General features: G+C 46.6%; 1 protein-coding gene and 1 pseudogene across 7 annotated transcripts in view; one reads left to right on the top strand and one right to left on the bottom strand.

The window, feature by feature from the left end:
- The window catches only part of LOC133372908 (transducin-like enhancer protein 2), a 36108-nt gene that overhangs the window by 6634 nt on the left and 7680 nt on the right, over positions 1–21794 (top strand). For 2 of the 7 annotated variants that reach the window (XM_061602082.1, XM_061602076.1), the window contains 11 exons: positions 118–162; positions 4743–4805; positions 5700–5774; positions 6408–6600; positions 10589–10605; positions 13303–13392; positions 15297–15341; positions 16151–16291; positions 19691–19826; positions 20316–20476; positions 20778–20845. In XM_061602082.1, the coding sequence (XP_061458066.1) occupies positions 118–162; positions 4743–4805; positions 5700–5774; positions 6408–6600; positions 10589–10605; positions 13303–13392; positions 15297–15341; positions 16151–16291; positions 19691–19826; positions 20316–20476; positions 20778–20845 (1034 nt within the window). Of the gene's footprint in view, positions 1–117; positions 163–2793; positions 2920–4742; positions 4806–5699; positions 5775–6404; positions 6601–10588; positions 10606–13302; positions 13393–15296; positions 15342–16150; positions 16292–19690; positions 19827–20315; positions 20477–20777; positions 20846–21794 lie in introns of those variants that run through there. The other 5 variants (XM_061602081.1, XM_061602075.1, XM_061602078.1 and 2 more) reach the window with 4 other exon arrangements.
- LOC133372993 (5S ribosomal RNA) lies at positions 5142–5259 on the bottom strand (annotated as a pseudogene).

Raw genomic sequence — 21794 nt, 5'->3', positions numbered from 1 at the left:
GAATCTAATTCAGATTAGATGCTTTCCTTTTCTCTCACCGGTAGTTGTTGGTTATTCTGTTGCAAATTAGATGCTTTCCTTTTCTCTCACCGGTAGTTGCTTGTTATTCTGTTGCAGTATTACGAGATGTCTTACGGATTGAATATTGAGATGCATAAGCAGGTATGTGTTGTCTATGTGTGTATGAGAGAAAGAGAGAAAACTCCTTAATTCTCATTATGCTGAAGGAACGTGGGTTACCTATTATTTATATAGTGTCAAGATTAGAGATGGGTGCAAAAATCAATTCAGTTCACATTTAAAGCCGTATGTATCCAATTCGCACTTTCTGAAACAATATGGGAACCGGAACGCAGCCATCCTTCGAAATCGAAGCCATCCTTCGATGCGGTTCCCCAACCAAAGTATTCCCCAAAATGCATCTATTAAAGGAAAATGTGCATAAAAAGGGATTTAACAGGTATTTAAATGTAACAGGGATAAGTGCAAAGTTCTACACCTAGGAAAAAGAAACCAAATGCACAGTTATAAGATGGGGGAGGCTCAGCAATGCTACACGCGAGAAGGAGCTTGGGATTGTTGTTGATCACAAGCTGAATATGAGCCAACAGTATGATGTGGCCACAAAAAAGGCAAATGCTATTTTAGGCTGCATTAACTGAAATATAGTTTCCAAATCACATGAAGTATTGGTTCCCCTCTATTTGGTGCTCATTGGGACTCATCTTGAGTACAGTGTCCAGTTCTGGACACCTCACTTTAAGAAGGATGCAGACAAACTGGAACAGGTTCAGAGGAGGGCAACAAATATGATTAGGGGACTGGAAGAAAAGCCCTACCAGACTGAAAGAACTGGGCATGTTTAGCCTTGAGAAGAGAAGACTGAGGGGAGATATGATAGCAGTCTTCAAGCACTTGAAAGGTTGTCACACAGAGGAGGGCCAAGATCTCTTCTCAATCGTCCCAGAGTGCAGGACACGGAATAATGGGCTCAAGTTGCAGGAAGCCAGATTTTGGCTGAACATTAGGAAAAACGTCCTAACTGTTAGAGTGGTACGACGATGGAACCAATTACCTAGAGAGGTGGTGGGCTCTCCAACCCTGGAGGCTTTCAAGAGGCAGCTGGACAGCCATCTGTCAGGAATGCTTTAACCTGCATTCCTGCACTGAGCAGGGGGTTGGACTTGATGGCCTTACAGGCCCCTTCCAACTCTATGATTCTATGAATATTTTAAGTGGGAATATCATACAAAAATGCATTACGGAGGGAGAAATTGCTTGTCAACATGGGTATGTTAGTCAAAACCCACACACACAAAAATGTGTTTATTGGGAGGAATTTGCATGGAAATGAGAATTTTCACAAGGATCAAGAAAACAAGAAGAGAAATGCAGAGGATGGAATCTAAGATTGGGAAAATGAGAGAACCAAAATGAACAGATCATCTGTCGCTACCAGCCAGCGGCTGTGGCTGAAGAAAGTTGTTGTCCAAAACATATGGAGGGCACCAGTTGGCGAAGGCTGCCTTACGGGGTGAGGTCGGGGTAGGCACCATTAAAGGACTCCAAAACTGTTTCTCCCCGCCTGTTTTGTGCAAACGGATTCTGCAACATATCATTGACACCCTAATAGTGCATTAGCGGTGGATTTATACTGGACCGTTCGCACATCATTCTGCTTTACAGCAGCGTCACTAGCCGGGTGCGGGAAGTGCGGACCACACCAGGGTGACACCATGAGAGGGGGGTGTCACCCAGAGCCACCCCGCCCCTAGGCACCCTAGGTCTGGTACGGGAGGAGGTCCATGGGGGTGATACCATGAGTTACTGCACCGGGTGACCCAACCCTAGTGATGCCACTGCTGCTTTATGAGTTGTTCTGCGATGCATGTGCAATATTGCCACAATATTGTCATCTGGTGGGGCGGTCTTGCCTTGTCATGCAACAAAAGCAGGGCAGCACACACCCCACCAAAAAGACATGTGTGGTATGAAGAGTTTTAGGATTTCAACAGGAAGCTACGGGACACATCACACAACACTGTATATTCAACCCTAAACTTTCACAGGCCTGCTTTTGAAACAGTGCATATCATGAGCACCGACCCCTGTGAAGGCGCAATAAAAACGCTTTCTGATCTAACTATTCTCTTTTGCAAGGGGTGTGTGGAAATCCCATCTAAGGTGCTGAAATCCAACAGGCTTCTTCATTGTTTTATGTTCTTTTTTGATCCTCCCAAAGAGGCCCAGAGTGCCTTTCTCGTTCCCCAGACCTCCCCCTTGTTCCGCTTCTAATTTGCTTCCCGTCTCTGGGCTTATCAATCTAGTCATCGCGGGGGCCGGCTGCCAAGGAAATTAGGTTGGCAAGCTGCCCGGCAAAAGTGGCTAGCCAAGCTGCCAGCCTTTCTCCAGCTGGCTTCCCTTTGCCAACCACCCTCTCCAAGTCCCTCTTTTATTTAATTTTTTTTCCGCGTGCCATTTATGTGGGAGGAGAACGGGGAGCCTCTGTGCGAGAGTCACTTGTTTGCTTATTCCTTCCTGGCCAGCTTTTCCCCTCCTTTCGCTCTGCTTTTTGCAACTCTGAAGAACAATATGTTAGTAGGGAAACCGCTTTTGTGGCAGTGGGAGCTTGTGCCTGATTGGGACTGGTGGGGCAGAAGACAGAGCGCTCAACTGGAGGAAGAGCCAATGAGAGGCAGAGGCAGATCCAAGGAGAGGCGGAGCCAACTCATTCTCCTTTTGCCCCCGTAGACCTCCAGGGGGCAACAGTGAGACTAAGGAAGCATGTGCCAACTCCCTGGAATGGCGGTCAGCAAGACAGCAGGCAGGTGGGGGCTGGCTAAGTACATGCTGGTAGGACGGTGGCCCATCTGTCCAAACTGAGCAGCCTCCACTGCTTTTGCCTATCTCATCCTCCAGGTTTGGGAGTTTCTGAATTACCTGGTCTGGAATTGGAGTTAGGCACCGGGTCACTGTTCTGTTTTCAAAAATAATAATCTGGATTTTGCCCTCCACCATTGGTTTCAGTTAGTTTGTGTCTTCCCTTTTCCTTCCCGTGAATGATGCTTGCTTTGATAAAACACGCCCCCGCAAAAAAAAAAAAAAACCCAGTCTGGATGAGGTTGTGTGTGTTGAAATTCTTTTGGTGTAGTGTTTTGCCGATGCTTGGGAGCGCACACGTACGTCAGTAAAATACAGCACAAAAAGGCTGCATAGCATTTTCTCAAGGTGGTGCTGGAGGCGCTTTGTTTTATCAAGACAGCCTTTTTTTCTAGTGTTTTTCCCCAAGATACTGCCTTCTTTTTTTACAGTGTTTTCTCCCAAGGCGGTGTTCCCCCCCCCTCCCCATGTTTAATGAAGGTGGCACTTCTCTTTTCTGCAGCATTTCCCCCCCCCCGAGGTGGTGCTTTTTTGCAGTGTTGTTTTTTTTAATCAAAGTGATGTTTTGTTTTGTCTGGCAGAGTTTTTGTCAAGGGCACTTTTATGCAGCATTTTATCAAGGTGCCATTCCCCCCCCCCAGCATTTTTCTTTTCAAGGTGACACCTTACTGGCAGCATTTTCCCACAAGATAGTGCACTTTTTATTTTGGCAGCACTTTCCTTCCAAGGTGATGCTTTTGTTTCTTTTTGGTAGTCTTTAATCAAGGTGGCACTTTTCAACATTTCCCCCCCAACGTGATGGTTTTTTCTTTTTCTTTTTGCAGTCAAGGTGGTGCTTTGGGTTTTGTTTTGTTTTTTGGCAGAATTTTTATCAAGGGAACATTTTAAGCAGCATTCTATCAAAGTGGCTCCCCCCCCCGTGTTTTCCTGTTCCCAAGATGGTGCTTTTATTGCCATGTTTTTTTCATGGTGGTGCTTTTCTTGCAATGTTTTATCGACGTGACACTTTTTGGGGGGGGCAGTTTTATTGAGCACTTTTTATGTGTCATTTTATATTTTTTCCCCAAGATGGTGGGGGTTTTTTTGGTGGGGGGAAGTGTTTAATCAAGGTGGCAATTCCCCTCCCCAACATTTCCCCCAATATGGTTTTCTCTCTCTCTCTCTCTCTGCAGTGTTTCATTAAGGTAGTGCTTTCTTTGTCAGAGTTTTTATCAAGGCAGCATTTTGTCAAGGTAGCTTTTCCCCAGCATTAACCCCCCCCCCCAAGGTGGCACCTTATGGACAGTATTTTATCAAGGAATCTCTTCTCCCCCCCTCATTTCCTCCCAGGGTGGTGCTCTTTTTTGCAGTGTTTTATCAAGGTGGCACCTTTCTGGCAGTGTCCCCCCCCCAAGGTGGTGTTTTTTTCTTTTCTTTTTGCCAACTGAGCAGGCACAGATTCCAGAATTGCATGTTAGAAATTCTCCCAGTTAAACTAGAATCAAGGAGGGAAGGGGAAAGTGGGGCCTAGAACGGAAGGAAAGAACCCCACTAATTGTTGACTTCCCTAATTATCTGTGCCCCATCCCTTTGAATCATTCCATCCTCAACTTTTCCTGTAATGGGAGAGGCTTCTCTTGCAGTATAGTGGCTAACTATGCCCAGGAAATTTTGTCACTGACATTGGTAATAGCAGCCCCATGAATTTATGGAGAAGTCAGGATTGGAACTCGGATCGGTCACATTCAACTGGAGCTTGGGCTGACTGAGTGAAGTCTTCCCACTCCCTGGCTGTCTGCCCTTGCCTTCAGTGTGACTAAGCCTGCCTCTCTCTCTCTCTCTCTCTCTCTCTCTCTCTCTCTCTCTCTCTCTCTCTCATTTAGGCAGAGATTGTCAAACGGCTGAACGCTATCTGTGCCCAAATCATCCCCTTCCTGACGCAAGAGGTAAATGAACAATTATTGATTGATTGATTAAATTTTTATCTTCCCCACTTCCTCCCAGAAGGAGCCCAGGGACAAAACACTAAAAAAATCTATAAAAGATTTAAAAAACAAAACATCTTTCCTTTAATTTTTTAAAAATCTTAAAAACCATGCCAGCACAGATGCAGACTGGGATAAGGTCTCTACTTAAAAGGCTTGTTGAAAGAGGAAGGTCTTCAGTTGTTGTTGTTATACACCTTCACGTCAATTACGACTTATGGCGACCCTACAAATCTTTTTTGGATATATTTGTAGGGTTTTCATGGTAAGAGGTGGTTTACCATTGCCTTCCTCTAAGCCTATGCCACCCGGTATTCCCAGGCGGTCTCCCATCCAAGCACTAACCAGGCCTGACCCTGCTTACCTTCTGAGATCAGACGAGATAGGGCATGTTCAAGGTAGTATGGCCGAGAGGTCTTCAGCACGTGCCGAAAAGAGAACAGAGCCTGTGTGTGTGGAAAGAGGGACTTCTCTTTCAAGAAATGTTCCATATCAAAAGTGGTTAGGATTTCAGATGCAGAGAATTCAGCGGAGACAGGGAGTCGGGGACCGTAGCACCATTCCCATGAAAAACAAAACAGGAACTGTCCTGAGGAGATGGAGGAAGGGTTCATCCCAAATGTTGAGGGCTGGGCCAGATCCCAAGGTGGGAATGCTCTGTGGCCCTTCACAAAAGGCCGAAGGACGGTTGTCTCTTGTGGGAGCGAATGCCATAATTTGCGCTGCATGGAGAAGGCCTTTGTCTGTCCAACCTTTCAGCCTCGTTGGACATCCCCGAGTTCTAGCGTTAGGAGGGAGAAAAACTCGGCAGTTCCGTGACCCCCTAAATGTCCTGTTGCATATGTCTCCCTCCAGCATCAACAACAGGTGTTGCAAGCTATGGATCGGGCCAAGCAGGTGACAATGGGGGAGCTGAACAACATTATTGGGGTGAGTGGCTTAGCGTCGGGGCCAGGCCGATGCCATAACTCAGTGGCCCAGAAACGGCTTTGCATGCAGGAAGGTTCACAACAGCATCTCCAGAGTCTCCCTGCCTGAAACCGTGCTGCCAGACAGTGTAGGTGATATTGAGGTAGATGGACCCATGGTCTAACTCTGTATATAAGGCAGCATCCTGTGTTCCAGGTGTTTTGTTTTTGCTCTGTCCTACCTGGGGTTTGTTTAGTGCAATCGTTTGGTGAATGAACAGCCGTCGTCCCACATTTTGCAAAGAATAAAAAAAAAGCACTTCCAGAAGGAGGCCTGCTGGGTCCGAAACGCCAGTCTAGTCCAACATCCCGTTTCTTGTTCGCAGTTAATCTGCTGAGGCCTTGCAAGGAGTTCTGCTCGGAGCAGCCCATCTCTCGCAAAGTTTATCTTGCTGGAGCAACTCGTCTCTTGTAAAGCTTACCTTGTCGAGGTTGAAAGAAGCAGGAAATAGGCAGGAAGGATATACTTAGCTACCTGGATGTAGATAAAGATCCCAAAGTGTGTGGGGTTTTTTTGGCGGATCCGTAATGGGCTGGGAGTGAGAAGCAACACAAGACAGATTTCCCCCAGGAGCTTCTTCTTTCTCTCCAGCAGCAGCAGCTCCAAAACCTCTCCCATCACGCTCCTCCCATCCCATTGACCCCTCACCCTTCCGGCCCTCAGACTTCCAGCTTAGCCGCAGTGAGCACGACTTCGGGGCTCTTGGCCTTGTCGGGGGTGTTGGCTGCTCAGACAGCGCTTGCAGCAAAGGATGAAAGGGAGGCCCTGGACTCTGAGAACCATCGAGGTAAGGGGCATAAGAGAGGGTGGGCCATTGGGCAGGGTAGGCTCGTTGGCCAAAGATAACGTCATGTGTGTGAGGCAGTCCTGGGTTTGAGGTCCGGCCAAAGCCCAGAAGGAGGGGGCTACCACTCCACCTTGCTCTTTGCATGAAGAAGAGCCCAAGAGAGTATCTCAAGTTCAAAAGCGTCAGGGAGAAGACCGCTGGAGGGCTGCTGCTTCCAGTCAGTGTAGACAGCATTGGTCTAGACGGACGTATACATCTGACCTTGAATATGTTTGTATGTTTGAAAAAAAAGGGAGAAAGGTTCTAGCAACTCTGTCAGGTCATCATTAGTAGGGGGTTTTCAGCAAGGACTTACGAGAGTTGTAGTCCAAAATGTCTTGAGGATACCAGGTTGGCCAATTCCTTCCTTTCTTTCGTCTCATGGTGTGTGTGTGTGTGTGCGTGAAGGTCACTCACCGGGAAGCAGGGATGGGCGAGGCATTCGATTCAGTTCACATTTCAAGCTGAATCTGTCAAATTTGCCCTTCCTGACACAATGTGAGAACCGAAAACAGAGCCACTTTTCAAAATTTGCACTTATTCGGATTTTGCAATGCAGTTCACCAACCAAACAGCATTTCCAAAAATGCATAGGTTAGGGGAAAGCGTGCATAAAAAAGGAATGTATTCATGAAAACACCATACAAAAGTGCATTCTGCTACGACAAATTGCTTGCAAAAAAAAGTGACCCCGAGCCAAAGCTGCAGACAGACTTGTGTCTATGAGGAGAAATCCGCATCAAGAGGCTGAAGAATTTTCCTGAGGGTTTCTTTTTTTAAAAAAATAAAAAATAAAAAAATCCACCGGTTTGCTGCAAAAATGTGGAGAACAGAGTGGACAGACCTTTCTGTCGCTTCCAGATTCAGCTTTAAATGTAAATGGAATTGAATTTCTTCCCTATCTCAAAGTGGGAAGAGGAGGTGTCGCTGGCTGATCTGTGGTACCTGCCTCCCCCCAACACACTCTCCTCCTCTCTCTGTGCTATAGCTGTTTCTTTGGGGGGGGGAAGGCCTGTTGCAGAGCAGTTTATAACAATAGCAACCCTAATGAAGCCTCTCTGACACCGGGGAGTTGGCGCTATTTTTGACTTGGCGAACAGCTGCGTTGTTAGGGATGGCAAAGCTTCTGTGGGGGCCTCGACGTGGGGTGGCCAATTTCTAAAGTGAGAGTTGCAAGGGCCCAGCCCTGGAAGATACAGATTGTGGGTCTGGAAGGCCTTCCAACGCCCCCCCTCCTCACCCCGGATCCCAGATGTGTCAGGGGGAGGAAGGTCAGGGGCAGGTTTTGGTTCCTTATTGATGAGACGGAGGAGCACTTTGCACGTGGTTAGAGGCACTCTTGTCTTTTTAAATGCACTTTTTAAATGGGGGAGTAGACGGTGACCAGAAAGTGCAAAATAAGGAGGGAAAGTAGAGTGTGGTGTGTGTGTATATATATGGCTCCATCTGCACTGTATACTGAAAGCAGTATTATGCCACTTTAAACAGTCATGGCTTCCCCAAATGAATCCTGGGAAGTGTAGTTTGTGAAGGGATCTCGTCCAGGGCCCTCTCCAACTTGCGAATGCCACTCCTTGAATACCACCTGGATTTCTCTCTGACATTTATGTAAACCAAGTTCCCTTAAAAAAAAAAAAGTTGTTGCAGAAAATGAGGTGTGTTACAATTCCCTGGGAAGTGGGACTGATTGTTAAACCACTCTGAGAGTTGTCAGGGGGAGTGGAATTCAGCTCCTGAAGAATGCTTTCTTTCTTTCAAGTTTCTAGTCCTTATGATTGCAACAACATGGCGGGATCTCAGAAAGCAAGATGAGGTTGCCCCATTAGATTTTGTTGTGCCCCCAAGTAGCTCCCAGGGCAAGCAGAATTAAAAAAAATAAATAAAAATCTTCCACATTTAAAACACTTCTCGATAGACTGGTAATCTAGAGCCAAAGATGAACTTGTCTAGACTCATGGAGCAATGGGCAAACATGTGGGATTGGAAGGTTCCCCAACTGGCTCTCAATGTGTGTGTATGTGTGCGCAAGGGGGAGGAACTCTTCCCCTCCTCTTTTGTTGCAAATTGCTTTGCATGCAGGCTGTGATCCAAGCCAAGCACAGCTTAGAAAGCTGTCTTGGCAGCCTTATGTCGTGGGACGGTATCCAGGATCTGTTAGCCCACCTTTCCTTGGCAAGCTGCCTCACTATTCTGGGGGAAAATAAAGGCCTCTCTCTCCCTCTCAGCCTTTATGCCAACGTTAGGTCCAGGCCCGGCAGCAGACAGTTGATGGTGTGGCGGTTTTGCCTCTCAGCAAGAGCCAATGCATATGGGCTGTCCAATACATTTACATCAATTTTGAAAATTGCCTGGTTGCCTACGGCGAGGACTTGTCTCCAGGTGACCATGTATTGATGCTTTCAAAAAAAAAAAGGTTGATTCTTCCAAGGCTGCTAGTGACTGTGTCTGTACATGCAGAAGGATGAGGTGGATGGATGTACTGTCTTGCTTCGGACCGCAGGTGGAGGAGACCTTCCTTTCATTTTTTAAATACCCCCCTCCACCAGCAGTGGGCAACCTCTGGCCCTCCAGATATCGTTAGACTAAAACTCCCATCACCCCTGTGCTCATCTGCAGAGTCGCTGGTTGCCCACCCCATCGGCATTCCACCCTGCACCAACAGAAGCTGGTGGCTCCAATGTCACCAGGGCAGTGGAATCCATGCCAGGTTTTAGTTCAAGAGCTGTCCAAGGTGCCCTGCTTGCATGCACAGATCCCACCCTGCAAATAAAGAGCTAGCACAGTAGTTCCCAAACTCCCCCCTTCGACGACTTGAAAATCGCTCAGGATGTTGGCGAACCATTTTTTCTCTGTTCTTTCATTTCTCATACATTGCATTTTGTTGTCTTCCATAGAATTCAAACTGTAATCCAATCCAATCCAACATAGGAAAGAAAAGGAACAATCAAAATTAGAAAATCAATATGGATATTTAATGTGGACATGCCACGGACCACCTGAACAAAGTGGATGGTCCACTGGTGGTTTATGCACCACACTTTGGGAACCCCTGAGCTCGCACAAAAGGGACAGGTTGGGCTAGAATAATTCTCCCTGATGGCCTAGTTGTTTGCTTGCAGGGTTTTTTAAAAAAATGTGGAGGAAGATTCAGATTTAGTTACCCTCAGCTGTTGTCCGATGCGGCACAGTCAATTCTGTGAGGCTTGTTTTCTTAGATAAGGGTCCCCAGTTCATCAGCACTGCAGCAAGTTTGCTTGGCGAGCGCCCCAGAATAGAGGAGTCAATAGTGGGAACTGGTGTAAAACATCTTGCAACCTATGGAAAGGTGGATGTTGACTTCTTATTATTTGAACTGAAATCCTGGAAGGAGCCCAGGGCTGCAAACGTAAACAAAACAATTTAACAAGAAAAAGGGAAACGTTCTAAAAACAATTAAAAACATTCGATTACATGTTGTTATGAGCTAGGTGTAGGCATGTGTGTATCCTTCTATATTCTTGTATATTTTAAAGTTCCTGGTGCAATCCTGGATCCTGTTTTCTGGGCATAAACCTCGCTGTACTCAGCAGAACTTACTTTCTGAGTGGACATGTAAAATATTTCTTTGTCAAGGAATATAGTTTTCTTTCTTTACTGACCAATAGGGGGAAATATTGCCAACATAGTTAAAATAAAGAATATTCTGCAAATAAAACATTCATTTTTTTTTTAAAAAAAAGCAGTGTTTCTTAACTGGTGACGGAAAGGCTCTCTGCACATGTACAGAGGCACCCTGCCACTTTTATTTACATCCTCTGGAGTTTTTCAAGATTCTCCTTCCCCCCCAAACCCTCTCGTGATAGCCTCACCTTGATATTTTTGCTTAGGAGCCTAATGAAGTGTTTTCTTTTCGTCGTCTCTCTTCCTTGATTGTCGGGATGCCTCACTGCCTGGGGCTGCCACGTTCCAGAACATGCATCGAGCGGAGTAAGTGTCCCTGAGATAGAAAAAAAAAATCACTGGTAATGATCAAAGCTCTCTCTCTCTTTCTTGAAGGCACATAACAACAATCAGGGTGACTCAAATTTTGTGGAATTTTGCAGCGTGCATAAATTAGCTAAGCAAAATCAAATCAAATAAAACAAATCCATCAAAAATAAAATCAATCAGATTAAACCAAAATAAACAATCGGGGTGGCTCAAACGCTGTAGAATTCTGCAGCCTGCGTAAATGACCTGAACTAAATCAACTGGATCAAAAGTCAAATTCATTTAAATCAAAATGGGGAAAAAACCAGGGTGACTCAAATTGTGTAGACTTCTGCAAATTTGAGTCATCCCTAAGGGGGGATTAGACATATCCATTGAGGCTATCAACAGCTACTACTCAGGAAGACTAGATAGAACTTCCAAGTGCATAGACAGTATATCTGAGTACCAGAAGCTGGGGGGGAGGAGGCAGTGCAAATTGCAAGGCATGGGTGGTCGCCCTCATGCCCTGCTTGTGAACTTTCCATTATGGCATTTACTTGGCCACTGTGCAAACAGGATGCTGGACAAGATGGGCCAATGGCCTGGTCCAACAGGGCTCATCTGACGCTCTTATGTTTATTCAGGGGAGGGGGAGAACACGATGTTTTTAACAGCGTTGAATATACCCTCTCCCCAGTCTATAGAATATGTGGCTTTTTTAAAAAAAAAATCTGTTTAAATAGAGAGAAGCATTTGGGTGGCCCTCCTTATCATTGAACAGCTGTTCCGTTTCCTGTAGCTGATGCTTTTTCCAGCACTGCGCAGGTTAAGGCTTGCTTCTGATGGGGATTTTCCACTCTTGTCATGCTTCATTATGCCCCTTCCCAAGGGGGGGGGTTGAATCATTCCTTTCAAGTCTAGGGCAGAGCTGCAATTATTCAGCAAACATTCTCTGTACTTAGGCACCGTCTTCAAAGTGCCGGTCTGCTGTCTAGCAGAACTCATTCAGTCAATCTCTCTTTCTCTCTTAATTTTAAAAGAGGAAATCTGATTTTGTTTGCATTTTTAGGAGAAACGATGTAATTTGCACTTTTCCAAAATGGGATTGGAGGAGGAATGTGATTTGGTTTGCATTTCAAGCCGAATTGATCAAATTTGCACGTTCCGAAACAATAGCCATCCTTTGGTAATTTGCACTTAGCTGAATTTTGCTATTCAGTTTTCCAACCAACCAATGCTTACAAGAATGCATCTGTTCGGGAAAATGTACATAAAGATTAATATATATTAGTTCATTATGGCTTGCAAAGATGGCTGCATTAGACTAAACTGCATAAAAATGTGTTTGGAGAAATTCATGCTAAAATGCTGAAGAATTTTCCACGAGGATCTTTTAAAAATGCAAACATCCGGAGAGGCGGAGAACTGAATTTTAGGTTGGAAAAAAATGATCCCAAATGGCCTAATGATCCAAAACGCAAAGTGAAACTACCCTGTCCTTTGAAATTTGCCCTTTGATGAAATTTGGGATGTGGCTCTCCAACGCCCTCCCCTCCCCAAATGTGCACAATAAAAGTGTATATGAAAGCAACACATGAGTAAAAATGCATGCATCCATGTGAGTAACATTATGTGACAGGAAATTGCTTGCAATAATGCACCTGTTAGGCTAAATGCATGCTGAGATGCTGATGAATTTTCGTGAGGACTGGCAGTGGGTGTGGCCCAAGTTTTTGATGCAGGCAATGGGTGTGGCCAGAGTGACAAATGGGCAAAGCACCCCTCCTTTCCTCCTTTCTCTCTCTCCAATACCCCTTTCTTGCCCCCTCTCTCTGCCACCCCCTTTTCCCTCTCTGCCACCACCCTCTCTCTGTGCCACTGCTTTTCTCTCTTGGACACCCCCCCCTTCTCTTTTTGCCATCTGCCTGAATGTGGCCCTCTAAATACAGGCTGTTAAAAGGTTAATACCAGAACTAAATTTCAGTCACAGAATGGAAATGTATTTTCAGGTGCAACCAGATTGAAGACTTAATTCATTACTTGCTGCATTGTCCCTTGTATTTGGACCCTAGGAGAAATGTTTTTGTCACATGTTATCCAGATGTTTTCAGACCGAATGCCCCCAAAACGGTAGTGGTACTTTTAGTTGATAAATATTTATTGATTACATTTTCAGTAGCCCAGTTCGTATTGGCAGCAGAGAAGCTGCAGGCTCGCCGTGTCAAGAATTATGATGTATTATAAAACGTTTATCTTTTAAGGTCTGAGATCCTTTTAGAACCTTTAAGAACCTTTTAATGGAGGATAATAACAGACTGTTTTAATAGTTTTGATGAGTTTTTATAAACTTCTATGAAATCGTGTTTTATTTTAACAGGAACATTGTAGGAGAAAGGTTCATTTTATAGTTTTTTGTTAATATTGTTAAGGCCTTTAGCAATACACAATAAAGTTATATTCGATTTGATTATCTAAATACAGGCTGTTAAAAGGTTAATAGCAGAACTGGGCCCATATCAGTGCAGTGAGAGACAGCCCTGGTCTCATGGCAATTATCAGATTGGCCAGTCCCTTTTACAAGGACCTTCCAGCCCCGTTGGACATGCTGAAGTTTGCAGAAAAGTTCCATCAAATTATAGGGACTTCCTCTCCACCCCCACCCCGTGAATTTAACTATTGTTACCTCCTCTTTTTCCTTCCTCCCTCCCGAAGAGCAATTCTGCCTCCTCTCCTGAGAGCCTGCCCGGTGAGGAACAGCTGGATGGTGCGGGGTCAAAGGGCAAGACAGACGGGAAGGATGAGGTGAGGCACTCCATAAGTGTTGCTTCTGGGCATCGTGGGAATATAAGAAATCTGGCCTAGGTACCAAAATTCAGCATCTTGGGACAGAGTTGGTGTGGTGTAGTGGATAGAGCACTGAACCTGAGACCCCAGTTCAAATGCCCACCCAGTCACAAAGCTCACTGGGTGACCTTGAGCCAGCCAGCCACCCTTTTTCAACCTAACCTACTTTACAGGATTGTTGTGAGGTCAAAAAAAAGACACGGGGGGAGGGAACCATGCAGACCACTCTGGATTCATTAGAGAAAAGCTGATATCAGGATGCAGGAAATGAAGTTATATAAGGAGTCCCCTCTGAGGAAATGGCAAGGCTCAGGTAACATCTGCACTACACACTCCAAAACTGGCGTAACAGTCATTCCTGCCTCCCACAGGGGCCCTGGGAACTCTCATTCCTACTTCCGGTGGGGGCCCTGGGAACTCCAATTCCTGCCCCCTGTTTGGGACCATGGGATCTCTAACCGAGAAGTCTTAGTACTCTCAACAACTCACCTTTCCAACTATTCCTATCTGGTATTGAAACCGGCATAGTCTTGTGGTGCCGATCTACTCTGTGTGAACCAACGGCAGCTTCTTTCAAAGGAATTTCAGGAGCTGCCTTATCCCGGGTCAGACTGTCCGTCTAGCCTAGTTTACTCTGACTGGCAGCTGCTCTGGCGGAGTCTCTGTCAGAGAAAGGTCTTTCCAGGCAGCTGCTTGCTGCTTTGTAACTGGAGATGCTGGGGATTGAACCGGAGACCTTCTGCGCGTAGAGCAGGTGTTCTACCCACTCAGCTGTGGTGCCTCTCAGCAGCTTCCTTGATTTTTATCAGTTTCCTGCTTGCAAACCGATCTTCCAAAAGGGCTCCTGAGGAAGTACTGATGAAAACGAAGATATTTTAATGGGGTGTTTTGCAGTGTGCAAAGGTTGTGTATGCGGTCATGGGTTGCATCCACCATTGGCCATACTCAGAGCAGAACCATTGCAATGAATGACCACTGGCAGCTGGTGTGGTGGCAGACAGGGAGCCCAACAGTAGGTGGAGCCAACTCCATTCTTGTTTTGCCCGGTCCTCCTCCCTACGGAGTTCTGCAAGGGCAACGCTCAGACTAAGGATGGAAGGATCTGTCCATTTTGATTCAATTTCTGATTTTTCTAATCCTCCTGAAAGTTCTTCAGTACTTTATTGTGAATTTCTCCTAATAAGTACATTTTATATGACTAACGTACGCAATTTTTTTTGCAAGCGTTTTATCCTTTTTTGGAGGTTGTCTTCACCGATATATTCATTTGGTGCACACTTCCCCCCAACAGATGCATTTTTGCCAACCTTGCTCGGTTGGCAAACTGCATCACGGAATTCGGATGAGCGCTGTGTTTTGGTTCCCATATTGTGTCGGAAAGTGCGAATTTGATCAGTTTGGCTTTCAATGCGAGCTGAATCGGATTGCGGGCCCTGCCCTAAATGAGACAAAGGAGGAGGAATTTGACAGGAAAAAACATCCCCTCCACTGGCTGTAATAAGGAGGCAGGCAGGCAGGCAAGGGCAGGGTAAGGTTGGCGGGGCAGTACCCTATTCACCCCACTGGTGAAGCCTTCCACTGGATGTGGCTAGTAGCCACGATGGCCATACTCTGCCTCTACAGTCGGAAGTGGGATGTTTCAAAATACCAGTTGCTGGAAACTGCAGGAGGGGAGGATTGCTCTTGCGCTCAGGTCCTGCTTGCGGGTTTCCCACAATGGGCACCTGGTTGGCCACTGTGAGAACAGGAGGCTGGACTAGGTGGGCCCCCTTTGGCCAGATCCAGCAGCCGGGCTCTTCTGATGTGCTCCTGCGTCTGCCACCTCTGGCACTAAGGAACCCTCCATGTTTCTCCCGTTGCAGGAAAGTGACGGGGACCGGAGCGATTACAACCTGGTCGTGGACGAGGTACGTGGCAGCTTTTGTATGGGCAGAGCAGTTCCCTGGGGGGAGTAGAAATTCAATTATGCAGGGTTGTAAACACGGCAGAGCAAATCTGCATAATTCATGCAGGTGGCAGTTTATGTCACTTTCCTCTCCCACTCAGTGCAGAATTGTGCTTTTTTTTAAAAGAAGTAAAATAACAATGATCCTGCCTGAGCCTGTTTTTGGAAGGTCATTCTGACCTGTTCGTTCTGAAACCTTACGGAACTCAAACTATGACCTCTATGACCTTGTGGGCTGGGAAGGATATAATCATAACAGCAACAATGATAATATTTTTTCCATTATGGGAAACTCCCCCCCTGACTACAGCTCATAGCTTTTTGTGCCCCTAGACTTTGTTTGCTGTTTTTTGGGGGGGTTGGTGGTATCCAGTCAAGGTCTAATCAGAGTAAGCCCATTGGATTGTCGTGAACTAATTCCTACCCACTGAAATGACCAAACCTAAGTTAGCCATGTCCGATGATCTGAGTAGGACCCGCCTCAAATGCCGCCCATTTGAACGGATGGTCCTATGTTATCCATGGCGGTTAATGTTGATGGTTCTACTCTGAGGAGGAGTAAATGTTGGATGCGAGCTGCTCTGAGCTGCATTGTCGACATTCATTCCCTTCCCTCAGTGAGAAGCTAGGGTGGAATAAAACTGCAAAATGGTAAGGCTTAAACTTTTGCAGCTACAAAGCAGGAGGGTGGAAATCCACTGATTGTTATTTCTTCATTTCGTCCCTTAACTCTTCCGCTTCCTGGTGTCCTTGCTTTGCTTTTCTACCCAGGATCCCCCTTCCGAACAGAGCAGCCCTCTCTGTCCCTCTGCCGCCAAGGTCCTTCCTAGCCGGAGGGAGATCCCGATCAGCCCAACCTCGCTGTCTTCCAGCCAGGGCACCACCCCTCTCAAAGCTAAAGACCAGAATTTGGTAAGTGGGGCTGCGAATGGAGGAAGCTGCCTTACTGAGAATACTGGCCCATCTCTCTCAGTATGGTCTGCACGGACTGGCAGCAGCCCTCTGGGATTTCGGACACAGGGAGTCTCCCCTACCTGGAGATGGCATTGGGGATTGGACTTGTGGATGGCGCTACGATTGAGCTAGAATCCTTCCCCTAAAGATAGCGCAAGATTCTAGTCCTCAAACTTTGGAATAATTGGCTGCTTGAAATAGGAACACAGGAAGGTGCTCTATGCCAGGTCCGACCATTTGTCCATTCAGCTCAGTATTGTCTACACTGACTGGCAGCGGCTCTCCGGGATTTCAGACTGGGTCCTTCCTAGCTCTACTTAAAATTTCTGTAGAATTGATATGCAAACTCCAAACTACCTTTGCATAATCTTTTTAGGCACTTAACTGTGGCGGAGAGTAAGGGAGATCCCCAAACTGTCAAATTAGTCTAGAACACAGAGATTTGCTGGGAAGAGGGGACCCTAACCCCCAAATTGGATCCATTTGACTAAAGAGACCTTTGAGGTAGAGAAACACAGAGGTGTTGATAATCCTTGACAAATTCAATGCCCTCATTGTCAACTGTAAACTTACATACTTCTTCTGTTGTCATTACTTGACATTCAGCTGTCGTCCTGCTTTTGTGCTTTCTTCTTTAACTTTCATCTGGGGCAAATAAGGTCTCTTTAATGCCTCACATCCCAGAGGCATCAGGCTTGTTGTTGTCGTCATTCATAGCAAACTTGCAGAACTTCTTGCCACAAGATGTGGTGATGGGCACATGGGCTTCCCGGAGGCCTCTGATACCAGGATGCTGGACCAATCTAGCAGCACTCTTAGTAGTTTCTTATGAATGAGAGGATCGCACAACAGCTGTTAATCCGGGCAGCTGAGTGGAACCTCCATGCCCAGAGGCTGTCTACCTTTGAAACCCAGATGCTGAGTGGAACGTTCATGCCCGGAGGCTGTCAGCCTTTGAAACCCAGATGCTGAGTAGAACCTCCATCCCTGGAGGGTGTCTACCTTTGAAACTGAGATGCTGAGTGGAACCTCCATGCCTGGAGACTGTTGGCCTTTGAAGCCCAGATACCGGGAGCCAATGATGGGGGGGGGCTACCTCATGCATGCTCTCCTTTCATGCCTTGGCACATCAATGTTCTACCCTTGATGCTTTCCCGTGGACTCCCCGGAGCTATCAGCCTGGCTCCTGTTGGACTTAGACATAGACCTTTTAAAAAAAATTTGAACTGCCAAAGGCCTTCCATCTTCTGTTCCTCTCCATCGCCACCTTTAATTTGACACAGGGTTCCTCTGTAATTTCCGGTGCAGGAGATTTGTCCCTGTTCCAGCTGGACGCCTGGGTTCCATTTTGCAATCCCCCTTCTCTCAAATAGCAACCACCTGTCCTTTCTTTCCCCCCCTCTCTAGCGTTCGTCTCTCCTCACCCGCTTCTCAAATGCACCGCTCTGTGGCTCAGTTAATTAGTGGCCCACTGGGGGCTTTGAATCCCTGAGAGGATTTTAATGTATAATTAATTGCTATTAGCACAGGCTTGCAGGGAGCGAGGTGGCTGGGTTGTGGGGGGGGCGGATGGCGGGGTTTTTTTACTGTGCCACCTGGGTCAGCCTGAGAAGGATCACAGAGGAGATCATGCCAAACGGAGGTCATTGAAGTGGTGATCATTTTTGGTGGCACATTTTGAGGGTTTTTTTTTAAAAAAAACAACCCTTCTGTTTGGCTGGGAGTGTGTGTTTCCCTGTGGGATCTCCTGCCCGCCTCTTCTCCTTCCTTTTGCAAGCTCCTGTTCAAAACAAAACCATGGAACCGAGAGCAACGTGCAAGCTCTATTGATCGCCTCGAAACCTGCCAAGATCTCTCGATTGAAACATCAGGGCGGGAAGGAGGGAAGGGAAGGGTTGCATCGATCCTTCTGTCAAAGTCGGCTGAGACTTGCAAAGAAAGCTGAATTTGGCACCCCCAGGCTGAATCCCACTCCTGTGACTGTGCCGTGCATGGCAGCCGTGTGCAATCAGATTAGGATGGATGCAATCCACAGCATAAAGACAGCCCTGCTGTGCGGTGATGAGATTTGGCTACCTTCCCCCAGTCAGAAAGGCTAGGGCAATGGTCTTTTGTGGCCCTTCTAGGTACCTCATCTTGGGATCCGTCAATCTACTGCCCTCCGTTCCCCAAGAATGTTGTTTTTTATAAATTGACTTCAGGGGTCGCTTCAGGCCAGGAAGTCAGAAGGCAATGGATAGGTCTGTAAGCCGTGACAGTTGAATCAAACCTCCAATTGCAGACGCAGTCTACCTCTTGATTGCTGAGGACAAAACATCAGATGAGCTTGGCTGGTGGATCAGGCCAGTGGCGCCTTTAGTCACAGCATCCTGTTCCCACATTACGGGGAGCCTGCAGGCAGGACCTGAGCACAAGAGCACTTGCGATTCCTTGCAACCTCTGACAATGGAGGGAAAACGTAGTTGTCGTGGCTATTTATGTATTTTATTTATTGAAAGTGTAGCCTGCCCTTCCTCTTGAAGGAGCCCAGGATTGCAAACACATCAACAGAATGTTTTAAACAACAACAAAAGCAATCTAAAAACAATTACAGATAAAAGCACTAAAAAAAACAGTTCCCGGTAAAGACACTTTTCCATCCAGTGATCTCTGGGTTGCAGGAACAGTTTCCTTCAGCCATCAAATGCCATCAACGGCTGAACAGGAATGTTTCTAAATCTCTAGTAGCCATTAATAGCCTCCTTCCCCCATGAATCCTCTTTTGAAGCGATGCAGGTTAGTGGCCATCGCTGCGTCCTGTGGGAGTGAATTAAATAGTTCTCTCCATTCCTCATTTCCCCAATCTTAAATTCAGCTCCCCACATTTCGGCAGCAATTTGCGATTCTATTTTTAAATCCTCATGAAAATTCTTCAGCATTTTAGGGTGAGTATTTGTGGGCCGGTCTGACTCACGTACGCATTTCTGCGAGCCATTTCTCATCACATAATAAGCCTTCTATGTTATTTCCACTTGTCTATTCATTTTAACAGATGCATTTTTGTAAACGTTGGTAGGTTGGCGAACTGTGTTGCAAAATTCAAAGAAGTGCAAATTTTGAAGGATGGCTGTATTCCATTTTTCATATTGCCTTGGGAAGTGTGGATTTGATAGATTTGGCTTGAAATGTGAGCAAAATTGACTTTCTAACCCAACCCTATGGGGGGGGCATTAACACTTTCAAAGACCACAGCATTTGGAAGGAAGATAAGGGATCAGGCGGTCCTTGAGGTATCCTGGACTTGAATGGTTAGGATCTTGTAAATTAAGGAGGTTGGGATCTAGAGTATTAAAGGAGGCATCACTTTTTCTCTTCCAGAGCGGTGACAACGCTGCCACCTGCAAAACAGCCAGCTTCTCTCCTCCCCATGATTCCTTAACCCCTGGCCTGGGACCCAGCTGTGCCCCTCAAGTCCAACAGATTGCCTGTAAGCCATCCACCACAGAGGCCATCAGTAAGTTGTGCATGTGTTTAACTATCATAGGAAGCTAGGAAGTTGCCTTATGACTTGCGTGGCTCCATTGGCCCATCTAGTTCATGGTTGTCTACCCTGACCGGCAACGGCTGTCCAGGGCTTCAGGCAGGCAGAAGGTCCCAGGTTCCCAATGGCATCTCCAGATAGGGCTGGGAGTGACTTCTTGCCTGAGACTCTGTAGAGCGCTGCCAGTCAGTGTAAACAGTGCTGTGCTAGATTTTATTTATTTATTTAGAATACTTCTATCCCGCCCTTCTACGCTATAATAGGGCACTCAGGGCGGCTTACAATAAAATCGATGGTCTGACTCAGAACCATGGTCTGACTCAGGAGAAGGCAGTTTTCTGTGTTGAATTTCAAAGGGAGGCTTCAGTGTGAAACTGCAGAATAACAGTCCATCAAGGACTTTGTACACCACTTTATTGAATGAACTTCAGGTCTTCTCCCTTTTTCCCCCCTCAACGCCAGCCCTGCGGAGCCCCCTGAACATGACTGGCTCCTATGCCTCCACCTTTGGGCTAATGCCCCACACTGCCCTCAACGGTGAACTAACTACAGCCAGCTCATATGTCAGCATCCACCTCTCCCCGCAAATCAGTGGGACGGTGATGTATGGACGTTCCCCCATGGTAAGCAGAGACTGCTTTTCGGCATCAGAGATTCTTCTTGTGGGCTAGGAGCCAAAAGGTTTTTAACCTCAGGTGTTAATATGTGCTCTCAAGGAGCTGTCCAAGGTGCTGACTTTTGGGCGTAAGTTTCAGCACCTTGGACAGCCCAGACTAAAACCTGGAGCAGATTCCACTGCCCCACAGTTGCAGAGCCACCAGCAGCCACTACTGGGAATGTCTACTTATCAAGTGGGTGCTCTCAACCACCAAGGAATGATCTCTCTCCCCATTGATTGCATCCTCCCTTGGCTCCTCCCCACAGGTGGCCTTTGAATCTCACCCGCATTTATGTGGTTCTGCCATCTCTGCTTCCATTCCAGGCAGCAAGCCGTAAGTACATCGCTTCCAATGTGGTATGTGGTGGGGAGAGGGGACTTGATGCCTCATAGGGATTTGGAAAGGGGTGCAGGGGATGTTTCTTCTCCAACTCTGCTGCCCTCAGCTTCCCCAAAGCGCTCTTAAATAACTCTGCCCGTTGACTCTTGCTGCCCCATAAGCCTGGACTCACCTCTCAAAGCCCCATAGTTGATCAACTCCTCTAAATGGCTCTTACCCATTCATCCTTTCCTCCCCGTTTCTCTGGGGCCTCCTTTCGCATCTCTATCTGCTCTCTCAACATTTTGATTTTAAACTCTGCGGGGCAGAGACCTGTCATTGACACATCTGCTTCAGGTGCCCGCGTTAACATCAGTGGACCTGGGCTCCTCCTGGGAGGAAAGGCAGGATATTATCATCATCATCATCATCATTATTATTATTATTATTATTATTATTATTATTATTATTAAGTAGTAGTAGTAGTAGTAGTAGTAGTTTACACACTGTCTTCACCTGCCTACTGCACATGCACATGAAGTAGATGCAATTCCTTATCAAACCGCCATTAGGGATACAGGAATTTGCCTTATTCTGAGTCAGACCTTTGGTTCATCTAGCTGAGCACTGTCTACCCTGACTGGCAGCAGCTCTCTCTAGGGTTTCAGGCCGGGAGTCTCCCCAGTCCTACGTGGAGATGCCACAGAGACCTTCAGCATGCAAGCAAGATGCTCTGCCACTGAGCTAGGGCCCTTCCCTTAAAAATAAAGTAAGATTCCAGCCCTCATGATTCTGAATCAAGGGCTGATTTAAATAGAAGGACAGAAGGCTGCCTCATATAAGTCAGCCTACTGATCTGTCTAGCTCAGTATTGTCTACACTGACTGACAGCAGCTCTGTGGACAGGGGACTTTCCCAGCCCAACCTGGGGATGTTGTTGGAGATTGAACCTGAGATCTTCTGC

This window comes from Rhineura floridana, chromosome 18, assembly GCF_030035675.1.
Source record: "Rhineura floridana isolate rRhiFlo1 chromosome 18, rRhiFlo1.hap2, whole genome shotgun sequence".
Classification (NCBI taxonomy): domain Eukaryota; kingdom Metazoa; phylum Chordata; class Lepidosauria; order Squamata; family Rhineuridae; genus Rhineura; species Rhineura floridana.
The sequence above is the reverse complement of the archived record's forward strand: the minus strand, read 5'-3'. Positions and strand labels throughout refer to the sequence as shown.